The following is a 27,439-nucleotide window of genomic DNA, read 5'->3' as shown; positions in this document are numbered from 1 at the left end:
ATGGCGCCTGTCGCCGAATCTGCAGATCAAACTAGTAATGGTGCAATTAAGGAGTTACCTCAACTGGGGGAACTGTCCGGAAAAATCCTTATGCCGATGTTTACGTTTCCCATGGTTAGCCATGATCAACAGTTCTCGACCATAGGATCAGGATTGGCTGAAAAAGGACATGTTTTGCATTTACTTGCGAATACTCTGCCCCGAGATGAGAAATTGATTTCTAGTTTCAATGCATCGGATGTTATCTATTATAAATCGCCGTTTACAGAAAAAGATATGTTCAAAGAAGAAAGCAACGTATTGTCTCGAGCAGACAAGTCTGGAATCGGCGGGTTTGGCTCGATTTTGCAGCAGTTTATGAAACTGGCCAGTGAAGATTGTAGATCGTTGCTCACAGACACAGCCATTCTTGCACGATTAAAAAATGAAGCATATAATTTGATGATAACTGAGATAATTTTCCCATGCAATGTGCTTTTAGCTCATTATCTTAACATACCGTTTATCTGCTTTACAGCATCACGCGACAGCCCCTTCTTTAGAAAGAGTTTCTACGGTTATCCAGCAGAGTTGTCCTACGTTCCCGAAACCTTCTTTGGAGCAACTGACAAAATGACTTTTATGCAACGAGTTCACAATGTATTCCAACATTTCCTGTTTTCTCACGTCCTACCGCCAATTCTCTTGGCAGATTTCATTCAGATACAGAAAGACTTTGATATAAACCCCGATACTTATTTACCGTGTATGATGGGAAAAGCAGTGCTGTGGTTAGGCCTTTCGGACTTGTCTTTAGATTATCCACAACCAACTATGCCGAATTATGTTCCTGTCGGTGGGTTGACCTTAAGAGATGCTAAATCACTTGATACAGTAAGTAAGACCATTTTGTCGTTCGTGGCGTCTTTCGTCTTTCTCCCGAACATCCTTTAGGGCATTGCTGGTGATGTACAATACGGAAAAGAAACACATGTAGCAGCCAATATAAGGTGCATTTCCTTGTAACGGGTCACAGTCCCGTGCATCAATTTTGGACAAAGGTGCCAGCCGGCCGGGTTAGAATTTGAACACGACTTAAAAGTCGTGTTCACACGGTCGGACATAAGTGAGTTATTACCGGTAATAAGCGACTTATAACCGGTAATAGTGACTTATTACCGGTATTAAATGACTTTTAAAGTCCGACTGTGTGAACACGACTAGAGTCTCCTCTATCTTTTTAACCCGGCTAGCAATTCTGAAAAGTGACGGGGACTGAGATATTTTGGTTGAAAAATGTATAGTAGATATAACTTCAAAAGACAATTGACTGCAACCTTAATTTTTGCTCAGAATAATAGAGGGCATATATTTTTAATCTGTGAACACAAATATTCCATCACACCATTTTGAGGCAAAATTTGGGTTAAAACATGCCTTTTGCATGGTTTCTTCTTTTTTTTTTACAAAATATGCCCATTTTTATGCTATTTTTTACACCAAAAACACCAAAAAATTATTTATTTGACAGGAAATGTATATCAATGTATTGACCTGGATGTTTGAATTGAAAAAGTTCACAGTGACATATTTCTGTGACCCATAGAATTGCTAAACAAGAATAGCTGAACAAGAATTGCCTTTGAAAAGGACCTCATCTCAACCAACATTCTGCACTGTTACAGATTATATACTGTTAAGAGTCAAAGTTCATCTACAAGTCCAGTAATCTAATTCCACACAACATTATTCACCCCTCACACATAAATCCTACCCCTCTAAATATTTCTACCACCACTCCTTACTCCACTCATCCCCACAAACCCACTTCATTCCTACACCTCCTACAATTCCACTCCTTCCAATATTACAAAATTACTGTTTCATCCTGCTTTAGGCTATTAATTCCAATAATCCCAAACGCGCGAACGCGCTGCTGACGCGTCTCTTGGGCCGCGGAAGCTCTAGTTATTATTAATACTAGGCCTCCTGTAGCTGTGAGAACACCAGAAGCATGATAGCGATACTGTTTGACCCCTGCTGATGCTTTTGATGTTTTGTTCCCGTCATATTGAGGATTCTTTTTACCACGTTTTTAGCCCAATTGAGCATACTTTAACGATTGACACATATGACTTTTTACCTCGAGTGACCTCGGTTTGATTTTTTTTGCTCCCCTGATATGGAGAAAACTTCCTCCAATTTTAAGCCCTAGATGACCTTTGACCTCATATGACCTCGATTTAATTGCGTTTATGCTCCCCTCATAAGATGAACTTTCACCTCGAATGACCCCGATTGAGCCCAAACGGACAAAATTTAACATTTGAACCTTTCCTGACTTTTGACCTCAGATGTCCTTCAAAACCACCCTTAAACGGCGTATTATTATTATTATTATTATTATTATTATTATTATTATTATTATTATTATTATTATTATTATTATCTCATCATCATTACCATTATTATTATTATTATTATTGTTATGATAATTATTATTATAATTATTAATATTATTATTATTATTATTATTATTATTATTATTATTATTATTATTATTATTATTATTATTATTATTAGTGTTATCATTAGTGTTAGTGCTATTATTAATAATGATATTATTATTATTAATTTAATTATTATCATTATTATTCGATTATCATCATTATCATCACTAAATTCAACAGGAGCTGGAAGAATTCGTGCAAGGTTCGAATGACCACGGAGTCATTGTTTTTTCACTTGGGAGTAAAATTGGTACTCTTGGCAATTCACAAATGACGGAAAACTTCGCCACAACATTCAGCAGATTACCACAGCGAGTCATTTGGCGACATAATGGTGATCAGCCAATCAACCTGGGAAACAATACCAAAATTATGAAATGGATTCCACAGAATGACTTATTAGGTAAGCTGTGAAATGTGATGTTGATATAAAACTTCATACATTCCCGATTTTTCTTTCTTTCAGAAAAGAAGAATCATTAACTGACTTTTTACCATTTCAATACACGTTATATCTTTAGAGTGATTGAATATTTTCAAAAGTGAAACTCATTTGCTACGCTAATCGCCAAAATTCCTCCTCTTCTTCCCACATTTGGCGTTCTCTTTAGGTCATTCTAAGACTCGCCTGTTTATATGACACGGAGGTCTGAACGGTGTTTACGAAGCTCTATACCATGCGGTTCCCATGATTTCAATACCATTAATAGGACATGATCCATGGGATACTGCAGCACGAGTTGTGTCCAAAGGAATGGGATTACAGCTGGATTCTAAAATGGTTACAGAGGAAAAATTGTATGAAGCGATATCTGAAATATTAAGTAACAAAAGGTAAGAAAATACGTCCAAAAAAGCACCTAAATGTACGATTTCCTTAAAATTTTAAATTTGTTATTCTATACTGAAAATGCTGAAATAATACAAGTAATTTGTAAAGGGCTTCTGTCCATTTTGAGCTGAAATAACACGGTAAAGTGAAAGAAACCCTACTGGTTATTTTGGCCGTTTGACATGCAGTTCTATAGAAGGACATAAAGTCTTGAATTATGACTTTATGTCGAACTTCACTATGGTGACCTACAAACACAACAAATTTGGCTGATTCCATTTAGGTCCAAGTTGGGACATGTGTAAACATTACAAATAGGCATATTTCAAAAAATCAGGTTAAAAAAACAAACAATATTATTTCATATTATAAGATCGTACATTATGGCTTTAAATCTTTCGAACCGGTAGCTATGCTGACGCTTAATTCATTCAGGAAATTTATTTATTCAATCAAAATATCAGAAAAAGTTTTTTTTTTGATTCACGATACTTCAAATTATGACAAAAACGAGATGCGGAAGATGGAACACATTGTCGGTGTCGAAGCAAATGTGTTCCTTTTATTTTTCTTTCTTCAAGTATTATTTAAGGCGAAAGGTATTCGGACCCGACCCCTCATCCAAACTTTTGAGGAGCAAAGCCCCCAGACCCCGGTTCCTAGACATAAGCACAGGGGATTTGCATAGTTGTATTGAGCAATACATGAACAGGGTGTTTGAAAAAAAAAGTACACCCACTTTCAATAGCACTTTTTGCCTAGCTTGATCCTTATATAAATTTCGTTTTTTACTTTTTATGATTATTGATTAAATTTTGCTTAGAAGCATCAATCTCTTCAGTTTTAGACACTTAAAATGTTTAGGTCTTTTGTGAACAAAATGTATATCGGCAATATGAAAGGTCAACATTTTCAAATAATTGTCGGCTTTTCCCCCCAGCTACATACACATTTTAAAAGTACACATCTTTTGATTACTTCGTAGACTATTAAATGTCAAAAATATCAATTTTTAATAAGTTGTTGTAAAATTTGAATTATATCGCGAATTTCAAAAATCAAAATTATTTGATATCAGAAGGACATTCTTCGTATACAAAATGCAATTTGGTGTGTCTGATGTGCTTTCAGGTCCCACAAAAATACTGTGCAAACGACGCTATCCGATTCCTTTATGGAAAGAATTTTACAGGAAATACTTTACTAGTAAATACCTTGTCAAATATATTGGTTTGGTAACACTTTTATTATAATTTAGAAATACGGTTTGGTTCATGTGTTTTTTAACTACACAAAACAGATTTTCATAATCAAACAATTTCAAAACATTTTAGAAAATGCCACTCAGCCAATTAAATTTATATTTCTCTAATCTTTCAGTGATGTGAAATTGTTTTGAATGCACTTATATTTGCATTTCCTAGTATTTTCCGAGACATGTTCTGAGTCATCATCAAGAATAGAATCTTTTCTTTTTCCTTCCTTAAAGTAATTGGTGAGTTATTAGTAAATGGTCAAAGTGAAATATGTTTTTCTTGAAAGTTTGTGTATTCATACACCATGTTCGGGGTATGAGAACATGTTCTGGGTATAACTATGAGATGAGTGCTTTAAGGAATCGGATAGCAACGTTTGCACAGTATTTTTTGTTGGACATGAGAGCACATCAGAAAAAAATTAAATTTCGGAAAGTTTAAAGGCCTGGATGCCATTAACTACAACTGCTCACCCAGTAAACTATTTCCCTGATTTGAGGGCAAAATTATATTAAATTGCCCACCCAGTAAATTATCCTTATTTACCTCCCTGGTGGAGATTCAATAGATCTTGAAAAACAATCTTTATAAACTTAAAGAATAATATAGATAAATATATATAATGAATAAACACTGTTGTCAAAACCCTGATCTTGTTCTTGTGAATATAATATGAATTGTTGTATGGCATATCAGCTATGTTTGCTAGCTAGCAGGTCATGCTTCATATAATGCCAGACAACTTGTGAATACTTGTTGAATGCACGGTATGGTAATTATGCAGTTAATCGTGTGAACCTGAAATAATACTTTAACATCCTTTGTTAGTGTGACAGGTCAAAAGTTAATGTTGATTTAATTTTTTTACTGCTGAATGGAGCCCATACTTTTGATTATTGCCTCACCGTATGAGTAAAAATAATCAACACTTGATATTGTTATGTATCATCCTGGACTTTCTCTCTGAGGATCACCAAGTTCATAAAGTCATAAAAGAAATCAGGAACCACTTATTCTCATTTTGCGTACCAAACATTATTTCTTTAATATATCAGTAGCGCCGTCTCCAGAATTTAAACAAAATCCGTTGATAGAAAGTTCCCGAGGAGTAAGCTTTCCAAAAGGAAGTGAATTTAAAAACAACGTGGTACTTGAATATGGTAAAAAATGCAAACACTGACAACAAAGGACTCCCGTTGCGCAGAATAAAACGATTGCTAAAATAAGAATCCTGGGACCTTAACCTTTTTAGATGCACCTAGAAGTATTACCTGCATCAAATTTGAGGACAGATTTTGACCAAATCGGTGGTATTCTTTAGTTTATTTACCTGATCCCGTTTTTAAGATTTGCATTTTCTCCACATTTTTCTAGTCAAGTATATATAAGTATGTGAGCTTTGGAATTGTGTTCAACTTCATACTATTAGTCAGGGGGTCTGTTTGGTATGATAATATTGTCCCGTGCATTTTGTTAAGGAGAATACACGAGGAACTGTTGATTCTTGAAAAATAATCAACGAGCGGAGCGAGTTGATTATTTTCAAGAATCAACAGTTTCGAGTGTATTCTCTGACTTAAACCGTTGCTTTATACTAACAATAATATTCTCTAAAGCTGTGAATTCGTAAGTTACTAGTAATAATAAATGGAGAAAGCAAACATTACATTGTTCCACATTTGTAATTTCTTTATCTGTTGATTCGTATTATTGATATATTTACATTTACACGGTATCTCACGCACGCAAGACTTGACACACCTGTAATTTCTATATCTGTAGATTCGTACATAATTATAATGTCCTTCAAGTGATTAGACAATCAATAGCCATGCACTTCTGATGCGTTTAATAGGTATCTATTTTGCATAACAAGGACAATTGCCATAATAGTCACGGGTTCATATCAAATGGTCAATAACAAATCATTGCAGCGTTGCACCTGAAGGTAGCTAGACCTGTGTTGCATTCTGTATATTACTACACACAATTTTATTGGAGATCTTCATGATGATTTGTTTTATTTGCCATATACTGAAATACTCAGAAGTAAGGATACTAAGCAATGAAACTCTTCTCCGTGTATCGAGTGTTCGGTTTAGGAACAACCATGCAATTATGGAAATTATTTGTTATCTTCGTTCAAATGCATCCCGTAATCATAAATTTGGATAGTTGCAATTATTCGATGGAATCATTCAAAGGATATATTGTTGATTCACGGGATTTGTTTTGAAGATGTCTTTCGAAAAGGGAAAAGGACCAAAAACATGATTCTATATTAGTCGAACAAAGGTAAGCATGTGTCCCATTTTAAATTTGTAAACAGAGGAAGAATTCGTTTTATTTGGTTGGTCTGAACCATAATACCTACATGTCCCTGAACTTTAGGGGCAAAAAACAAACAAACAAATAAAAAAGAAACCACAACCAAACTTCGACGCGGAAAAAAGCCTCGACCTCAACTTCCAGCCCCCGTGGAAGTCAAATGGAGTGTCCCTAACATTATAATAATTATGCGGTCTTTATTGACAATTACCACACAACTAGGTATAGTCAAAAGCAGTATAAAAATGCAAAAATAGGCACAAAATTGGCCAGGGTCTAGTACCACCTTAATATCAGACAGAAGAACCTGTCTCAGAGTATCCTAAGCTTTACATTTCATAATAAAATGATACTCATCATATTATTAAAATATGTAATTATAATAAATATTTATAATATTTAATCATTATAATATTTAATTATCGGATAGGCCTACTGGCTACTGATCGATATAGGTAAATATTCTAGCATGCCAAAATACCACCAGATGAAACAAAATGTAGTTTTACACGAAAGACAAATAAAAATTAAACAGAAAATAGATCTACGGTGGCTAATATCATTAATGTGTATTATGTAGCAAAGTTCCTAAATAAAAAATAGGCCTACGTAAGCGACTGAAATAAAAGAAAATAAAAGAAATAAAGAAAAAGAAAAGAGAACAGAAAAGAAAAAAAACAACACTAAAGATAAAATATTTTTAATTAAAAATAAGTTGAAAAAGAAAAACATAGGTCTATGCAAATCTTGGCGGAATAATATAGTTATGACACAAATGAAAGTGTAATGGCCGAATTACACTCAAAATGCACAATTTGCGTTATTATTTTACTTACAGATACAATTTTGTAGGCCTATGCAATTATAGAAGCTCGGTTGGCCTATTATAGGCGCATGTACAAATAAAGTATTGTATTCATTGTATTTTTAGTGTAAAATGGTTTCATAATTTTTTAATGTCGTTCAGTTTATTTTATTTGTTCATGATTATTATTATGATAATGTTCCTTTTCCTATCACTTAATTTAGAAACAGCCGTAATTCTATTCAATAAACAGTAGATTACATGTTTTGTACGAATCCACACTTCTCTGTACGAATCCACACTTAACTGTAGATTCGTACAGAAAAGTGTTGATTCGTAGAAAATAATCTACAGTTTATTGAATAGACTGACGTCACAGCAATGGTTTAATAATGATTAAAACATTCCACCTATTTAGATATCTTATATAGGTCCTAAAGAGCAAGAAAAGTTTTGTTGGACAAATCTGAGGAATGGTAGAGGACGGATTTTCAAAATGACCGCCGTTTTGATATTTATTTTTACTATAACCTGAGTTGCGGATATTCTATGAGGCTAATTTTGGTGGCAATACCCACATTTCCAATACCAACAAGTCCACAAAACATGGTGCCAGATTGTTTGGGGAACAATAAGACTGGCAGCCATCTCGATTATCCAAATGGCTGCCATTTAAACGGTTTTTTTTACTATAACTTGAGTTGTAAATATCCTATGAGTCTAATTTTAGTGGTAATACCCACATTTGCTTGGGGAGCCAAATCCCATATTGTGGTAGCAAGTGACATATTGAGTTATAAAAAGTTGGCCTATAATATAGGTGTTATCTATGGGTCATGAGTAATAACTAACAACTAAATCAATCCTCTACAGGGGGACCCCAGCACAGGGTCAAATTGTGCCCTTTAGTTTATTTAGAGAATAAACGATAGAATTTTATTTTGCCTATCCTCTACCGTGTGATAGACGACAGGCAGGTCCAATATTTTGAGTAGTGGATGCCGGCGCAGCCGGTATCCACTACGATAAAAATATTGGACCTGCCTGTCGTCTATCATAGGTAGAGGATAGGCAAAATAAAAATTCCTATCGTTTATTCTCATTCTTAGTCAGTTAAATATTATTTTAATAACTGTAAACAATTTTTTTAAAGCAAAAACTAAGTTACCGTCATAAAAACTCCTCTCATTATAAAATGAACGAAACTTGTTTACAACTTCACGTATTCTGTTGCGCATACTGCTAGCGCGTCGCGTATTCCGCACTAGTCTACGCATTACAGCGCAAAACATACGCGCACCTCTACAAGCGTGTAAGGCATTATCAAGACGCATGATGACGTGGGGTCGTCTACGGCCTGATAAACGGCACCCGAAATCTTGCGATTGTCCAATCAAAAATGTGTCTACGAACTAGACCACTCCCACTGACTAAGAATATTTGATAATTTACCTTAAAATTGACATTTTTTCCGCTCATCGCAGGGAGTTTGTTTCAATAGGTTCAATCTGGGAGCAAAAGTCGCTAATTCGAATTGCAAATTTTCGCGCGCTTCGCGCGCATTTACCCAATTCATCAGTTCATACTTGGATCATTTTATATAGCTTCAAATTGGCTTAAAATTGACACATGTTTTGCACTTCGCGTGGGAGTTGTTAAGAGAAACTTAATCTGCACGTGATCTAAGAGCAAAATGCCACTTTCAAATTGCAAATTTGTGCGCACTTAAGTTCGCGCACATTTGTCTCCTTCAATGTTCTTATTGGATTATTGGCAGCTAAACATGCTACTTATAAGCTCCGCTAGCGCTTCAACATGATTTTACACCAACCTCCCTCCCCCATGTCACAAAGAAATTTACGCCACTGCTGACCCCCCCCCCCTCATGAAGTCATCAAAGGGGCCTGTCCGTTCACATTGCCCCCGGGCCCATAATGGCTCTCGGCGGCACTGTTAACAAATAGGTCAAAACTGAGGAGTTTTCAAGGGGTACCACCCCCCCCCCCTTAACACTTTTTGGTATGCTTTGGTGGGGCGGCAGGGAGAGACTTTGCCTAGGGCGGCAAAATCCCTAGGAGCGGCCCTGCGAATACTTGACTTGCTTTATAATACAATTTTGGTATTCTGGGATTGGTACCTATCAGTTTATGGATGAGTCTGACACATCGAAATTCAACTTGAGATCCAAATAATTCAAGTTGTAGATTAATTACCATAAAAAGTCATAAACTATATTATATTCTGGACATTTTAAGAGTTACCAATGTTGCATTTGGGAGAGGCATGCTTTTCAATAAACATCCAAATTGATGGGTACCAATTATTTTGATACAGCCTGTACATTAAGGTGTAAGACTGTTAAAACGGAATTATTAGGGATTCAATCATGTGTCACTGTTGTTAATCACCGATTAACAACGATGCGTACACGTCGTCTGCGCCGGACGAAAAGCGGTGAAGCATGATTGAATCCCTTTCAACAACCATGACAACAAACACAAGCTAAAGATAGTCACATGATTCTTTCATTCGGAATATTCGTTTATCATTGCCACTCAACGTTACAAGAAGATCGGTGATTTCTCTGCTAATAAATCGGCTCACAGCTAATAATAAAGCGGTAACGATTATTTGCTGCTACTTCCAACATAAGACAGTGTTTACGCATTTCTGGCATGACAAATTGTATGCGCCTGTCACACTACACCGAATAGGCCTTCCGTACAAGAAACGGGTGGTATTTTAGCAAATCCGTTGTTGTTCGTCAATGATCGTTTTATGTTCTTTTTATGTCCTGCTATCATCCGCCAAATGCGTTTCGTGTTAGGTGATGTTCGTTAAGTCCGTCGGCAAGTTTTGTGCATGCATAAAACTTGAAACGTAGTGTACCGAATACACATGTTCGGTATTTATCCGATGTGTGTTCGTATGGTGCTGCATATTGCCGGAGTTTGTTCGCTCTCCTTTCGTTCATGTTCGTTCTTTGTTCGTTGCACTCGGCCCTTGTTCGTTGCAAATACGTTCCTGTGAGGCCTTCACCACCGGATAGCAAATTTTTGCATTCGGTATTGTACGTTGACCCAGACCGTCTTAGTGTCACACTACACCGGATCGGTCTTCCGTATAAAAAAGGGATGATATTTTAGCAAATCCGTTAGTGTTCGTCAATGTTCGTTTTATGTTCTTTGTCCTGCTATTATCTGCCAAATGCGTTTCGTGTTAGGTGATGTTTGTTTAGTCCGTCGACAATACGTTTCAAGTTTTGTGCATGCACAAAACTTGAAACAAGGAGTGTGCTGAATACACATGTTCGGAAGTTGTCCGATGTGTGTTCGTACTGCTCTGTATATATACCCTGGGTTTGTTCGTTATTCTTTCGTTTATATACCGCAGGTGTTTGCAAGGTTTCGCAGGCGCTTGTGCCGGATGTAGGCCTATGGCGAACATGTGCATCGATCATGGGGGGGACTTTCTGAAGGGTGCGTGACGCAATATCATATTTCACCCAGTACTTTAGTGACTGACAAGTAGAAAAAGGGGGAAAGGAGAGAAAAAAAGAAAAGAAAGTGAGAACAATTGAAGAGAGAAGAGAAGAGAAAAAGTTAAATTGCACGTAATTTAGTAGGCCTATGCATATAAGTAGTATTGAGGGAGGGGCACTTTCTGAAGGGTAGAGGACGCAATATCAAATTCCTACCAGTTTTAGTTATTGACAAGAAAGAAAAAAGAAGAGAAGACATGGACAAGGTTAAATTGTACGTTATTGAGTAGGCCCAGGATAGTAATAAGCCTAAGTATAGGCCTGTGATTATTATAGGCAGTGCTTAAAATGAATGTGGTTTCTTGGCCCAAAAGCCTGTGAAAATTACTGCCGACCCGTCGATATGTAGGGCCCGTGACATTTTGTCACCAAAGTCAGTATTTAAGACGGACTTAGGTCTATTACTGACTTTAACATATCAATCCATGCATGCTTTACCTGAAATTACGAGTCTGAAGTCTTCAGTGGATCAGTGTAACATTTTAAATTTGGCAAATTCAATTCGGGTTGAACATAAAACGCCTGCAGGATTATTAGCGGCCACAACGCATAGAGAGACGAACGGGAATCGGACCCCCAAATCCGGTCATTTGTCGGACGTTGACCCCCCCAAATCCGGTCATTTGTCGGACGTTGAATGATCGAATATAAGACGCCTGCAGGATTATTAGCGGTCACAACGCATAGAGAAACGAACGGGAATCGGACCCAAAATCCAACCGAATCTTCTGCCGGACTGGTGATTTTTCCACCGAATAAAATATTTTTGTATTCGGTGATGTACGTTGATCCAGTCCGTCGTAGTGTGACAGACCTATTACGCGTTTAACACGTACGCATAACCTTGCGTTCACTTCTAGGGGTGGGCACACAAGGACTTTTTCTGCAAACTTACACAGGAACCAGTTTTTCTATGGCCAAATTGCATCAGGAAAAAGAATCTGTCAAAAAAAATTTCACCAGATGAAGTCTTAGTTCGGGTTTTGGCGAAAGTTCAAAATGGCCGCCAAAATAGGTGTTTTTTCAAGATTTTGCCACTTTCTGTATAGTTTTAGGCCAAATGCACCAAGTAATATGTCTTTATATATGTTTTTGAGGCCGCTGATTCCAAATCTGCCATTATTATAATGGCCATATGAATATCTAGATGGCTAAAATTCAAAATGGCCGCCAAAATAGGTTTTTTTTTGCAAGATTATGCCACTTTCTGTATAGTTTTAGGCCAAATGCACCAAGTAATATGTCTTTCTATATGCTTTTGAGGCCGCTGATTCCAAATCTGCCATTAATATATATAATGGCCATATGAATATCTAGATGGCTAAAATTAAAAATGGCCGCCAAAATAGGTGTTTTTTCAAGATTATGCCACTTTTTGTATAGTTTTAGGCCAAAAGCACCAAGTAATATGTCTTTCTATGTGTTTTTGACGCCGCTGATTCCATATAATTTATATAATGGTGATATGAATATCTACAATGCTGGCCATAAGTGTTGGGACGGTTTGATAGGGTAATGTAAATAAGCCCCCCATTCCCCCCGATCAATGTTGAATCCGACTTTTTGGTCACACAAGCCTTGTGGCACCCAACATTGATTGGTGGGGAAGGGGGGGGGGGGGTTGGGGTGTTAGGAAAGGGTTTAGGCTTGACACCAAAGAAACCTCCACCCTTATCAGGTTAATAATAACGGAAATAAGGTCATAATATAGTGTACGTTTTCCATAAGTGTCCCAACACATTTTGGCCATGGTTGTATTTGAAAAGTTGAAAAAAATCATCTAATTTCAGTTTTTGCTTATAACTCAAAAAGTAAATATGATATTGACACCAAATTTGGAGCAGTTAGAGATCTTATCATTTGGCTTTACCAAAAAATTTTTGGATGGCTACATTTTATATTTAGGGACTGGTCACTTAAAATGTCTTAAAGTGATATTTTGGCCCGGTCTAAGTTCACTATTCGTCACTTTAACTGTCAAAAACTTATGTTTTAAAATGGAAAATTATTGTTTCCACCAATTAAAATGTTACATTACAGCTAAAGAAGAAAATAAAAGTTATCACAACATCTCGTGATCAAAAAACAAATAGAGGAATCGAACCCATGCACACCTGTTTTCCCAATTTACCGCAGTCTACCACAAATGAAGCAACGGAGTAAATCAACGTGTTAGCATTAATTTCGATTACATACAATAATGGATGGAAAAAGTACTGTGTGTTAGCTCAGTTGATACTCTGATAATATTATTTATGAAAATAAGAATCCTACATATTTTCATTTTAACAGAAAAGTGAGAAATTGGTAATTTTAATAAGAAAGCAAAAAAAAAAAAATTTAATCGTTAGGAATCGAACTCAGAATTATTGATCATAAGGCAGACGCCTTATCAACTGAGCTAATAGTTTCAAGTAACATTACGAAGTATTTTGGGGCATAAAAGCTATTGCGAAGTTAATAAAAGTGTTTAAACTAACCCGCTACTTTTAGGACATGAAAATTGTCTTATTGGCTATAGAAGAACGGTATTCAAGGCCTTTTTGAAGAAAATATATTCTTAAAGTGTAAGAAAGTCTGAAACCCACGGTATGCACTCTCGTAATCTAAATAAAGAGTTGGTAGTGATTCTCTTTTATTATAGCCTGCATACCGTGACCCGAAATCACCTTCCGTGTACAAATGTCAATGATGAATCGAATTATTGAACGGTTCACTGAGGCATTGTATTATCTAAATGACCTATGCCGTGCATTAGGGTTTCAGCTTTGCGCATAATGGTATACGCGAGTTATAAATATGTTTAATAAGGAAATATAATTATAGGTCTTGATGATACTGAAGATGATGATGATGATGATGATGATGATGATGATGATGATGATGATGATGATGATGATCATCATCATCATCATCATCATCATCATCATCATCATCATCATCATCATCATCATCATCATCATCATCATCATTGGATCCAAAAGGTGTGCCTATATATGCCTGTAATAGACTAGTCAAATTTCTTGGAAAGGGGCATAAGCCATCAAGGCGCATTTTTTGTTTAAAGTGGTATCTATGACTTTTAAGTCAGTTTGGGTATGCTAAGTTCATGAATCACGGATACCAAAAATAATTTATATGCTTTGACCTGCTAATTTGCATCAAACAAATTGACTACCAAAGTTATCAGAGTTTTAAATACTAATTTGATGATTTTGGCGGTTATTTTGTTTTATTCAAATTATAATGTCAAAACATTATAATTGTTTATGGTATCCACGTTTGTTGGATTCAGCTACCCCAATTGACTTTAAAAACATAGAGACCGTTTTAACTTTAAAAAACGCACCTAAGACTTCTATTACTCAGCAGAAAGTCGACTATAGTCTAATAGGATATGAAGGTGAATAGTCAATGATGTTTGCTATCTTCTGAAGATGATGAAATTCTGATTTAGAAATTATGTGTAATATTATGATAATTACTTTTTTATGTGCTATGTTATTTTTTATACGCAAGTTTCTTTGAAAGCGCTTTAATAAATTTCAGTCATAAAATGTAATTTAGGCCCACTCCTGCCGACTATGATTATATTTACACGATTTACTCGTTGCAAATACCACATACGTTTTTGATGCAAACGATGAAAATGATGAAAGCTTGTTTGTTTTTTCTCTAAAAATTAGCTTTTTTTTAATTTTAAGTATTTTTTTCCCAAAATCACTCTTTTAAAAGACTTCAATCAATTCCTGTCAACAAATATCATGTATTTCTGGCGATTAAATCACTACTCTTTCAAAATAAAACATCATTTTAAGCAAAATACGTAGTTCGCATAGGCTAATAATGTTCAGAACGCACTGTAAAATACATGATATTGCGTATAAAATGTGACCGTATCCCTAAATCACGTAAGGAAAATGCAATATTTTTTATATAAGTGAAAAGATAAATAGTTTCTCCGTTTTCATGTAAAATTTGATGAAAATCCAAGCCATGGTTGAGGAGATATGGGCCAAAACACACATTTTAAAATTTGATTTTTTGTACCTTAGAGACAATGCTGGCCATAAGTGTTGGGACGGTTTGATAGGGTAATGTAAATAAGCCCCCCATTCCCCCCGATCAATGTTGAATCCGACTTTTTTGGTCACACAAGCCTTGTGGCACCCAACATTGATTGGTGGGGAAGGGGGGGGGGGGGGGTTGGGGTGTTAGGAAAGGGTTTAGGCTTGACACCAAAGAAACCTCCACCCTTATCAGGTTAATAATAACGGAAATAAGGTCATAATATAGTGTACGTTTTCCATAAGTGTCCCAACACATTTTGGCCATGGTTGTATTTGAAAAGTTGAAAAAAAATCATCTAATTTCAGTTTTTTGCTTATAACTCAAAAAGTAAATATGATATTGACACCAAATTTGGAGCAGTTAGAGATCTTATCATTTGGCTTTACCAAAAAATTTTTGGATGGCTACATTTTATATTTAGGGACTGGTCACTTAAAATGTCTTAAAGTGATATTTTGGCCCGGTCTAAGTTCACTATTCGTCACTTTAACTGTCAAAAACTTATGTTTTAAAATGGAAAATTATTGTTTCCACCAATTAAAATGTTACATTACAGCTAAAGAAGAAAATAAAAGTTATCACAACATCTCGTGATCAAAAAACAAATAGAGGAATCGAACCCATGCACACCTGTTTTCCCAATTTACCGCAGTCTACCACAAATGAAGCAACGGAGTAAATCAACGTGTTAGCATTAATTTCGATTACATACAATAATGGATGGAAAAAGTACTGTGTGTTAGCTCAGTTGATACTCTGATAATATTATTTATGAAAATAAGAATCCTACATATTTTCATTTTAACAGAAAAGTGAGAAATTGGTAATTTTAATAAGAAAGCAAAAAAAAAAAAAAAATTTAATCGTTAGGAATCGAACTCAGACTTTTTTGAGCATAAGGCAGACGCCTTATCAACTGAGCTAATAGTTTCAAGTAACATTACGAAGTATTTTGGGGCATAAAAGCTATTGCGAAGTTAATAAAAGTGTTTAAACTAACCCGCTACTTTTAGGACATGAAAATTGTCTTATTGGCTATAGAAGAACGGTATTCAAGGCCTTTTTGAAGAAAATATATTCTTAAAGTGTAAGAAAGTCTGAAACCCACGGTATGCACTCGTAATCTAAATAAAGAGTTGGTAGTGATTCTCTTTTATTATAGCCTGCATACCGTGACCCGAAATCACCTTCCGTGTACAAATGTCAATGATGAATCGAATTATTGAACGGTTCACTGAGGCATTGTATTATCTAAATGACCTATGCCGTGCATTAGGGTTTCAGCTTTGCGCATAATGGTATACGCGAGTTATAAATATGTTTAATAAGGAAATATAATTATAGGTCTTGATGATACTGAAGCTGATGATGATGATGATGATGATGATGATGATGATGATGATGATGATGATGATGATGATGATGGTCATCATCATCATCATCATCATCATCATCATCATCATCATCATCATCATCATCATCATCATCATCATCATCATCATTGGATCCAAAAGGTGTGCCTATATATGCCTGTAATAGACTAGTCAAATTTCTTGGAAAGGGGCATAAGCCATCAAGGCGCATTTTTTGTTTAAAGTGGTATCTATGACTTTTAAGTCAGTTTGGGTATGCTAAGTTCATGAATCACGGATACCAAAAATAATTTATATGCTTTGACCTGCTAATTTGCATCAAACAAATTGACTACCAAAGTTATCAGAGTTTTAAATACTAATTTGATGATTTTGGCGGTTATTTTGTTTTATTCAAATTATAATGTCAAAACATTATAATTGTTTATGGTATCCACGTTTGTTGATTCAGCTACCCCAATTGACTTTAAAAACATAGAGACCGTTTTAACTTTAAAAAACGCACCTAAGACTTCTATTACTCAGCAGAAAGTCGACTATAGTCTAATAGGATATGAAGGTGAATAGTCAATGATGTTTGCTATCTTCTGAAGATGATGAAATTCTGATTTAGAAATTATGTGTAATATTATGATAATTACTTTTTTATGTGCTATGTTATTTTTTATACGCAAGTTTCTTTGAAAGCGCTTTAATAAATTTCAGTCATAAAATGTAATTTAGGCCCACTCCTGCCGACTATGATTATATTTACACGATTTACTCGTTGCAAATACCACATACGTTTTTGATGCAAACGATGAAAATGATGAAAGTTTGTTTGTTTTTTCTCTAAAAATTAGCTTTTTTTTTAATTTTAAGTATTTTTTTTCCCAAAATCACTCTTTTAAAAGACTTCAATCAATTCCTGTCAACAAATATCATGTATTTCTGGCGATTAAATCACTACTCTTTCAAAATAAAACATCATTTTAAGCAAAATACGTAGTTCGCATAGGCTAATAATGTTCAGAACGCACTGTAAAATACATGATATTGCGTATAAAATGTGACCGTATCCCTAAATCACGTAAGGAAAATGCAATATTTTTTATATAAGTGAAAAGATAAATAGTTTCTCCGTTTTCATGTAAAATTTGATGAAAATCCAAGCCATGGTTGAGGAGATATGGGCCAAAACACACATTTTAAAATTTGATTTTTGTACCTTAGAGACAATGCTGGCCATAAGTGTTGGGACGGTTTGATAGGGTAATGTAAATAAGCCCCCATTCCCCCGATCAATGTTGAATCCGACTTTTTTGGTCACACAAGCCTTGTGGCACCCAACATTGATTGGTGGGGAAGGGGGAGGGTTGGGGTGTTAGGAAAGGGATTAGGCTTGACACCAAAGAAACCTCCACTTTATCAGGTTAATAATAACGGAAATAAGGTCATAATATAGTGTACGTTTTCCATAAGTGTCCCAACACATTTTGGCCATGGTTGTAGATCAAAATATGGCAAAAATTTAAAATGGCCGCCAAGATCAACTTTTTTAAAGAATTTGCTGACAGGGACCCATTTATATTGAGTAATAAAAATTTGTCTTTTTAGGTGTTTTCATGTCGCAGACTATGAATCTCTACTCGATAATAATCAAATTTGATTAATCATTGTGGCAATATCTGATAATATATTCATAATGGTACAAGAGGCACCATTATGACAAATGTACTGCACCAAGGTTTTTAGTACGCACAACTGTATGTCAATTGTGTACTTTCAGGTTCACCATAGCAGCTCAAAGGCAAACATGAAGACACAATATCGCTATTTAAGTCTCGCTGGGTTAGCGGGTAGATCAGCCCTACAATGAGGAATGCAAGTTCAAGTCTATCGCTAATTTAAGAAATGGATGCTTGAATTGTGATCGGTAGAATGATATTTCATGTCAAAGAGACAGTAGCCAATATTCGCAAATAATCAATGTCAGCCAAATTGTGACAAGTGAACTAACAGAGGACTGATTCAAGAAGAAAGTGTTGCTAAGAGCCGGCAGATGCAGGATGCATGCCTTGAATCCAATAAACAAGTTGGTATACCCTGACTTCAATATTTTGTCAGAGTTGAGCACTTTGAATGCCTATACACTAGCAATTAGACTACAAGAAACATGCCATTAAGTACTCCGAGCTCTGTTAAGCTTTGGTAAATCAAATCCAGATAGATGGTCATGCCTACCAGAGTATGAAGTCAGTCTGGGTGATCTAGCACTAGCATCATATTTCACACATTGTCTTTGGTCAGGAGGAACAAGAAAATGTTGATTTTCCAAGTGACACTTTATTGACAGTGATGATGCAGAGCCTGAGCCAAACAGAGCTGATATTGCTTCCACTTCCAAACAATGGAGGTCAAATGGAGACCTAACACATATGTATTTTCAAGTCGCTGAGCCATGAACCGCTACTTGGATGACATTATCTCAATCTCCAACACTCGCTCGATAGAGAAGACAATGTTGTCACCGCAGAACTTAACGATACACAAAAGCTGCTGGTCACAAGCTCAATGACATGATAGGTAAGTGACCACATAGTCGATGGGTCTAGACCTAGCGTAGCAAGAAATACAATGACCATTGGCTAATGGCTATGTCGAAAATTCAAGGCTTACATCTGCAGTCTCTTAGCAACACATCTCTCTCTCTCTCTCTCTCTCTCTCTCTCTCTCTCTCTCTCTCTCTCTCTCTCTCTCTCTCTCTCTCTCTCTCTCTCTCTCTCTCTCTCTCTCTCTCTCTCTCTCTCTCTCTGTCTCTCTCTCTCTCTCTCTCTCTATCCTCTCTCTCTCTCTCTCTCTCTATCTCTCTCTCTCTCTCTCTCTCTCTCTCTCTCTTCGGATTCTCGCATTTTCTCTAGCCCTTTCAGCCGATTCGGTTTTGGATGCTCCTTGTTTATTCTTTCGGATCCATGAGTTGGAAACAGTAGCATTGAAAGTAGCTTTGTAAAACGTATTCCCCGATGCAATTGTCCATGTAGATTTCGTCCTCTATAGTCATTTTTGACATCAAATTCTGCTTCTGTTTCTTTTAGTAGGTATCTTTTTTTTTGCACGTATATGTCAGTGTATGTCCTAAGTATTTTCGTTCATATCCCAATTGAATTGCCTGACTTTATCGAACCAATCTTCACATTTTTTAGTAGAGATTTGAATTGGTCATAGTCAGCGAGGATTCTTTTGCCCAGAGATTATGCTGTCATCAGACACTCTTCTTGATCCAGTCCTCTGTCATTTCACATGCCTCAATTTGGCTGGCACCATTTGCTTATATTGTTCCCCTTAGTCCTTGGACACTGAAATATCATTCTACCGATCCCAAAGGATCCATTTCTTAGATTAGCGAAAGACTTAACCATGCATTCCTCGCTGTAGAGCTGAACTAGCTACCCGGTGATCCAGCAACACTTTAGCGATAGTATGGATTCATATTTGCTTTTCCGCTGTTATATGGTGAGCTGTTATGAATCAATATATCAATATAAATGGCTCACTGTCCGCAGAAAGTCTTTTTTTTTAAAGGTGATTTTGGTGGCCATTTTGAATTTTTACCATTATCTAACCTTAATATTCATTAAGCCATTATAGAAATGGTAGATTTAGAATTAGCAGCCTCAAAAACATATAGGAAGACATATTACTTGGTGCTTCTGGCCTAAACCTATACAAAAAGTGGCAAAATCTTGAAAAACACCTATTTTGGCGGCCATTTTGAATTTTAGACATCTAGATATTCATATGGCCATTATATTAATGGCAAATATTTAATCAGCAGCCTCAAAAACATATAGAAAGACATATTACTTGGTGCTTTTGGCCTAAAACTATACTAATAGTGGTAAAATCCCTAAAAAACACCTATTTTGGCGGCCATTTTGAATTTTCGTCAAAACCCGAACTAAGACTTCATCTGGTGAATTTTTTTTTTGACAGATTCTTTTTCCTGATGAAATTTGGCCATAGAAAAACTGCTTCCTGAAAAAATTTTGGGTCAGTGCCCACCCCTAAATTAACTTATACGCTAGTGTACTGTGGATTCATCACCGATTAACAAGGCTTGACTTCTGTAGTTGTTGAATTTTAACGAACCCAATTAAGGGCTGGGGTATGAACGTTTGGACAGTATTTATTCTGGGACATTAGAACACATCGAATTGCATTCTGAATACGAAGAATGTCATTCTGATATCAGATAATTTAGATTTTTTGAAATTCGCAATTTAATACACATTTTATGGCAAATCATTAAAATTGATATTTTTGATATTTAACAGTACTTGAAGTAAACTTTATAAATCTGATGATTTATACTTAAAGTGTATGTAGGTGGGATGAAAAACCGACGATCAATTGAAAATTTTGACCTTTCGTATTGAAGATATGGATTTTTTTCCCCCAAACACCAACAAAAATTAGGTCTTTTTTGGAAAAAAAAATCCATATCTTCAATATGAAAGGTCAAAATTTTCAATTGACCGTCGGCTTTTCCTCCCTGCTACACACACTTTAAGAATATATCAATAGATTTATATAATTTACTTCGAGGACTGTTATATATCAAAAATTTGAAAAATATCAAATTTTTATAATTTGTCATAAAATTTGTATTATATTGTGATTTTCAAAAAATGAAAATTATTTGATATCAGAAAGACATGCTTCGTATTCAGAATGCAATTCGATAGGTCTGAGGTGCTCTTATGTCCCACAAAATATACTGTCGAAACGCAATAAACGGTCATTTTAGATCCCTTAAGCTCCCAAGATAAAGCAGACACAAAGATAATTCTTTATTGTGTTAATGTCATAGCAATATTGGTGCCATGTCTGGCAAGATTTATTCCCAGATACAGATGTCCTCGTCCTAGCCAGTAGATGTTACCCAAACCTCTGTAAAGATACGTCTTTTGTGATAGAAATTGCAGAGAAACGTAAGGTAATCACGTAAGCTTGCACCCATCTACAATTCCTTGGGCGCTGAGAAGGCCCCGTCTCTTTCTGGATTTCACTCACTATCGTGGGCAGACGTCACCGGATTTGCTGGCAAGGCAAAGCTGATTTTGTGGCAGGCGCTGAAAGAGCTTGATTCAGATGATGAGTACCTTCACAGCTTAGTGTAGCAGAAAGGCCATCTGATAAGCATTTAGTTATATTTGCTACATACAGATTTTACAAATGTAGCAGGTGTTAGGCGGTGGCTCTCGAAGAAGAGATAGGCACAATTAGAGGTTTGTCGCCAACTAAAGCTTCACTTGTACCAGCTATCATGAGATCGCACTATCAGGGGATGATCTGGAACAAAAATGTTATTCTAAATCCAGAGTTTCGACGACTACATCATTATGGCTGGGATGCTCGATGGAAAATTTCTACTAGTAGGCCTAATGTCAGGCCTAATTTGCCTCCCGCTCTAGCAGTAATGACAACTTTGCCTCCCGCTCCAGCTGCAGTGATCCATTTGGTGAAGCATGGACATGATGGATGTGTCGAGTCACCATATGATAACAATCGCTGCTGCAAATGCCGTAGGAATGAATTGCAGTGTGCTGAACGTTATGGCTGTTCTATTGAGTCAGATGAATATGAGAATACTGAAAAATGTGTCCCTATCAGATGATGAGGATGATAGTGATAATGAACTATAATGTGTATATATATGAATGGAGCTAGTTACCTTTTTGACAGACGTACTCCTTGATGTCTTATAAAGCAAGTTCGGTATTAGCGAGTGTACAAGTGCGAGTAACTTTGTCAAATGACTGAAAGTTTAATGTGATTTACAAGTGAGCATTTCTCATGAAAGTTGAAGCGCTTTAGGTTAAATACCACTAATTATGTATTACACGTGTTTCAATGGGAAAATGCCTAATTTCGGGTGGAATTTTCTCATATTCAGAACTCTCACAGTTCAATGTCACCAATATCAGGTGAAACTATATGATTTAGATGCCAAATGATCAAAAATTCAACATAACTTGACCTGAGACTTTTCTTGTTTTAACGCACTGAACCGTAAACACCTTAAAATTACAGTGCGCCCTCGAAGCTTAAAGTTACAATATGATAGGGCGACTATTTACTAAAAACCGAAGCCGTGCGTATGAATTTTGGTACTATTACATCAAAAATGTCATATAATGAGAGAAAATGTACCATTTTGAAGCATCAAACTCTAAAAAGTGCTTGTTTGGCTATATAACTTGAGCAATTTCAGCGATTTTAATGCAGTCTTTTCGAATGCCATGAAAACAAATAGTTCCTCGTCGTATTTCAATGTATCGCCCAGGCCTATTAGTGGTTTTTAACCTATATACGACATTCAGAGTCAGTCATTAAATAGACCATAAATGGTCGCCATTTTCAAAATCAAGAAGGCTGTCAGTCTTATTGTTCCTAGCAATCTGGCACCATGCCTTTTTGGACTCGTTGGTATTGGAAAGGTGGGTATTGCCACCACAATTATCCTCATAGGATATTCGCAACTCAGATTATAGTAAAAAATAAATATCAAAACTGCGGCCATTTTGAAAATCAAGATGGCTGCCCTCTGCCACACCTCAAAAGTGTCCACCAAGACTTTTTTGCTCTTTTGGGACCTACATAAGGTATCTAGATAGGTGGGATGTTTTTAAAATCATTCAAATCCCACGGCTGACCAGTGACCACAGTCCTCCTGTACACGGCTGGTATTTCCCCCTCATTTTAGGTACCAGGAGAAAGTATCCCACTACTCTGCGATTCTTCGTGACCTACCACCAGCAAAAGAGCGAGCTATCTTCTGGATTGAACATGTGATGAAATTTGGAGACGAACATCTACGTGCCTACGTGTTTGAACTGAATCTCATACAGTATTACCTGATTGATGTATGGGTGTTTTTGATACTATTAGCAGCTATGTTAATATATACAATGCGATATATGTGTGGACTTTGTTGTAGTGTATGTAAGCATGGTAAGAGAAGCTTCAAAAGAAATACTCTATCTCAGCATTCTAAAAATGACTGAATATCAGAAAAGTAAACTGAAGGTACCAGGATGAAATGGTGCATTAATTTTTACCGCGGGATTTTCTTCATTTTCAAGTTATAAGATTGAACTGTTGAAGAAGGGCACAAATATTTGGGTTGCAATGATTCTCTTGAATGAATATGCATTTTTATTGAAAACTAATGCTTCATAAAGCTAACAATTAACAACAATATTTTTGATGGAAATCAACCGTGAAAGATTTGATAGAGCAAAAATAATCTTTTAATAATATTTGAAAATTCCTTTTTTTAAACGCGCACCGCTGGCTGTACCAAATCCGCGTAACTTATACTAGTTTAGTAAGTTACTTCTTAGTACCTACTTCACAACTGCCGGTATCTTACTAAGGCTAAAAACTAATGCTATGTCTCAAAGCCCATTGCAGTTTCAAAAACGAATGCGGAATGCGTTTTTTTTTAAGATTTTTAATTTTTTTTAAAGTTTTTTTTTAAACTTAATTTAGAATTAAGATGTCATTTTTGAGTGTTCAAATGTACACAGCATAAAATTGTGGTTGATTTACACATTTGAAGTACAAATATTAATTGTTTTTATACCTAAACAATGTGAGTATCGAATAAAGTAAATTTATTCAATATATGTCTCAGAATTGCATGATTTTACAGGGAAAAAAATAAAATAAGAAAATGAATTTGCCGTTTTAGCTGACATGGACGCGGTAAGAAAACGAACGCGCGTGGCGGCTTTGAGACATAGCATTATTTTCAAGCCTTTATGAATTTATTTCATAGGAAATGAGTCAAGGAAACCAATAATTACGTTTATATTTCCATAGGTCTTGCGGTTCCTGAGTTAAGGCATTTTAAGACCAATAGTATACAGGGTGTACCAAAAATGAGAATCCTCGTGGCGCCCTCTTTTTCTCCTATTTCAGAAAAGTTGATCAAATATATAATTGGTATGTAAAGAAACCTTAAATCCATAGCTTTAATAAATCGAAAAAAAATGCAATCGGCTCACAATTTTTGAAGATTGACTACTTCAAGATTAACAAAGAGTACACGTATATACCATAATATCAAACATTCCTTAATGGTAACTTTATAAAATAACTTTATCTAGGGAATGACCTTTACCGGTGGGATTATGGGCTATGGATTTTGTCAAGTGTCAATAATGTGTGGGTAAAATGGATGTGGGATGGGACTTCTTTTTGTATACTTGTAATTACTTTTTTTTCTTGGTTATTTATGCCTTTTTGTTTTATTATGTTTCTTACTTTCATACTTTGTTGTTTCTTGCTTTCTTTTTATTCATATCATACTCTTCTTGGGATAAAAGGTAGCCCTGAGAAGGGCTGTTTGGTTTGTTTTTGGTTTGTTTTTGTTTCGTCTGAAGTGAGTTTACTGTGCTGCTCTGCCCTCTACCTGGTTGCCTCCTTGACAAATAAGGGTTTCAACCCTGGTCCTCATTGAATCAATTGCGTTGCGTACCAACCTTGTGCGCCGGATACACGAATGCAGCAGTAATACGTTTGCGGAGATTTTGGAGGCTAGCTGGTGATCCTCGCTCATAGACGTTTGATTTTATCTCAAACGAAGAAATCAAGTGGTGTGAGGTCTGGTGATCTTGCAGGCCACTCCATAGCACGACCCATCTCAACAACTCTGTTTGCTATCCGTGGGAAAAACGGGTAATTTCCTTTAAAAGGGCATATCTTAAAAAAGCTGTGAGCCGATTGATTTAATTGTTTTGGTTTATTAAAGCTAACGATTGACGGTTTTTTACATACCAAAATATATTTGATCAACTTTTCAGAAATGGGAGAAAAAGAGGGCGCAATGAGGGTTCTCTTTTTTTTTGGGACACCCTGTAGTTATTTTTACTTTACCATGTTTACTCACTCTATCGTATGTGCAGTAGAATGCAAAAGTTGCTATTTGCAACAGTTCAATAAATGTACTTACATTTAACCAATAACACTAGAAAAAACATCCAACTATATGTAAAGGTGATATCTTGGGTTAGCTTAGTGGCCATCAGGAAAGTATACAGAACATAAGTTGGACATTTTTGCAGTCTAAAAAATGGTGAAATCAAAACGGATATTCTGATAAATCTATAATATATAGACCCACCGATGTGCCTTATAGAGTTGGGGAATTGTTTCTTCAGCGAACTATATTAGTTTGAAACGCTAAAAACCCAAAACAAAAAGCTCACGAGGCGACGTTCAGGTCTGTAAAAATCCAAAATTTTACAGTAAAAGACACAATTTTATTTCTTTTTTATTAAATGGCTTGGTTAGTACACAAAGCAAATGATGAAATTTCGCAGTGCAATATTCACGAACAGAGAAATCGAACATGTACATATAAAAGGGTGGTTTATAAAATCCAATAAGCCTAAGCTTATTTGCCTGTGAAAAAAGTATAGTCCATCGAAATATTTGCTCTTGAAATTTCAAAAAGAATAGATATTCAAGTGATCTGTACACATCTATTTATATGCATATAGCATATAGCATGTTGGGGTATCCATTGAATCGAATTCATCATATTACTTTATTAAACAAACAAGGTTAAAAAGCACACACAAAACCCAGGACATGGCCAACATGCCAGTGCAAAACAACAGCATCGACCAATGCAGGGAAACGAAGCAAAAACAAACAATTACATACAAGAAATGCATAAAAATCATTTAAAAGAGCCAACAAACATGATTAAACAATGTTCAATTTGAGGCATTCGAGATCAAACACGAACAATGTAGTTCAGGATCGAATCCAAGAGCGGACACCGAGCATTACTCCGCTTGCCCCAAGTTTTTAGGTTGGAAAGGGTAGGCAAGAAGTCGATGGAGGAGCGGACAGCAAATGACAAGACCCCTTTGGGAAGATCATAAATTATAGAACGCCAGTTAAGATCAGATTGTTCAGCACATATAACCTCAAGCATTAGGGACGAACATAGTCTCTCCAATAGTCCGTGCGATTGTTTTTGAGAATGCTTTGAATGGTCTTTTAGAAGGTTGCATCTCAATAGCCTCACCAACAATTGAATTGCTAGTCCGGATACCATTGCGGGCCATATTTTTTGTCCACTTCGATTCGCGTTCTAACTTGGACTAAAGTGCATTATGCACACGATCATCAGCGAAGGTGACTGGTCTGCCGTATAAGAGGGTATGGATTTCAATATATAATGTCCGAGATGCGTTTCATATTCAAGCCATCTGGACTGAAAATGATAGCAGGAGTTGGCCCACAAGGTTTCATTTGGAGCCAAGATTTGATGGCGTTCGTATGGGTATGATAAATTAAAAGGGCATTTCGTGATCCACAGCCTCATCCCCCCACTTTTCTTTTTTTTTAAATGTTGAGATTTAAATATCAATGGAAACTTCTGGCTACATAGTGTTTATGTACCAACAAATTTCATGCAGATTAATTCGTTTAGCAAAATTATCGTCAAATTTGAATTTCGTTCTGGTATATATTATAACAGTGGCCTATGGAGCAGTGTAATACACATAGTCATGCGAACGCGAACGAAAAATCGGAATCAACTGAAATTTTGGGAATAAGCTTTTTTCATGGATATCTACTGAAAAACGTCATAAAAAGAGGATGCTAGGATCACGAAATCCTCCTTTAAGTAAGACTGTGTCAGGATGCGGTGATTAGTCCGGTATCTACCAGGTTTTAATGT

The 27,439-nt window shown here is 36.0% G+C and overlaps 1 protein-coding gene across 1 annotated transcript; it reads left to right on the top strand.

The window, feature by feature from the left end:
- Window positions 1-23,741, top strand: LOC140144160 (UDP-glucuronosyltransferase 2C1-like). Its single transcript, XM_072165986.1, is given in 4 exon segments — window positions 1-873; window positions 2,670-2,892; window positions 3,101-3,323; window positions 23,441-23,741. Coding segments are annotated over 4 exon segments (1,620 nt in total).
- The last annotated feature ends 3,698 nt before the right edge of the window (window positions 23,742-27,439 follow it).

Source organism: Amphiura filiformis, unplaced genomic scaffold, assembly GCF_039555335.1.
Source record: "Amphiura filiformis unplaced genomic scaffold, Afil_fr2py scaffold_43, whole genome shotgun sequence".
Classification (NCBI taxonomy): Eukaryota; Metazoa; Echinodermata; class Ophiuroidea; order Amphilepidida; family Amphiuridae; genus Amphiura; species Amphiura filiformis.
The sequence above is the reverse complement of the archived record's forward strand: the minus strand, read 5'-3'. Positions and strand labels throughout refer to the sequence as shown.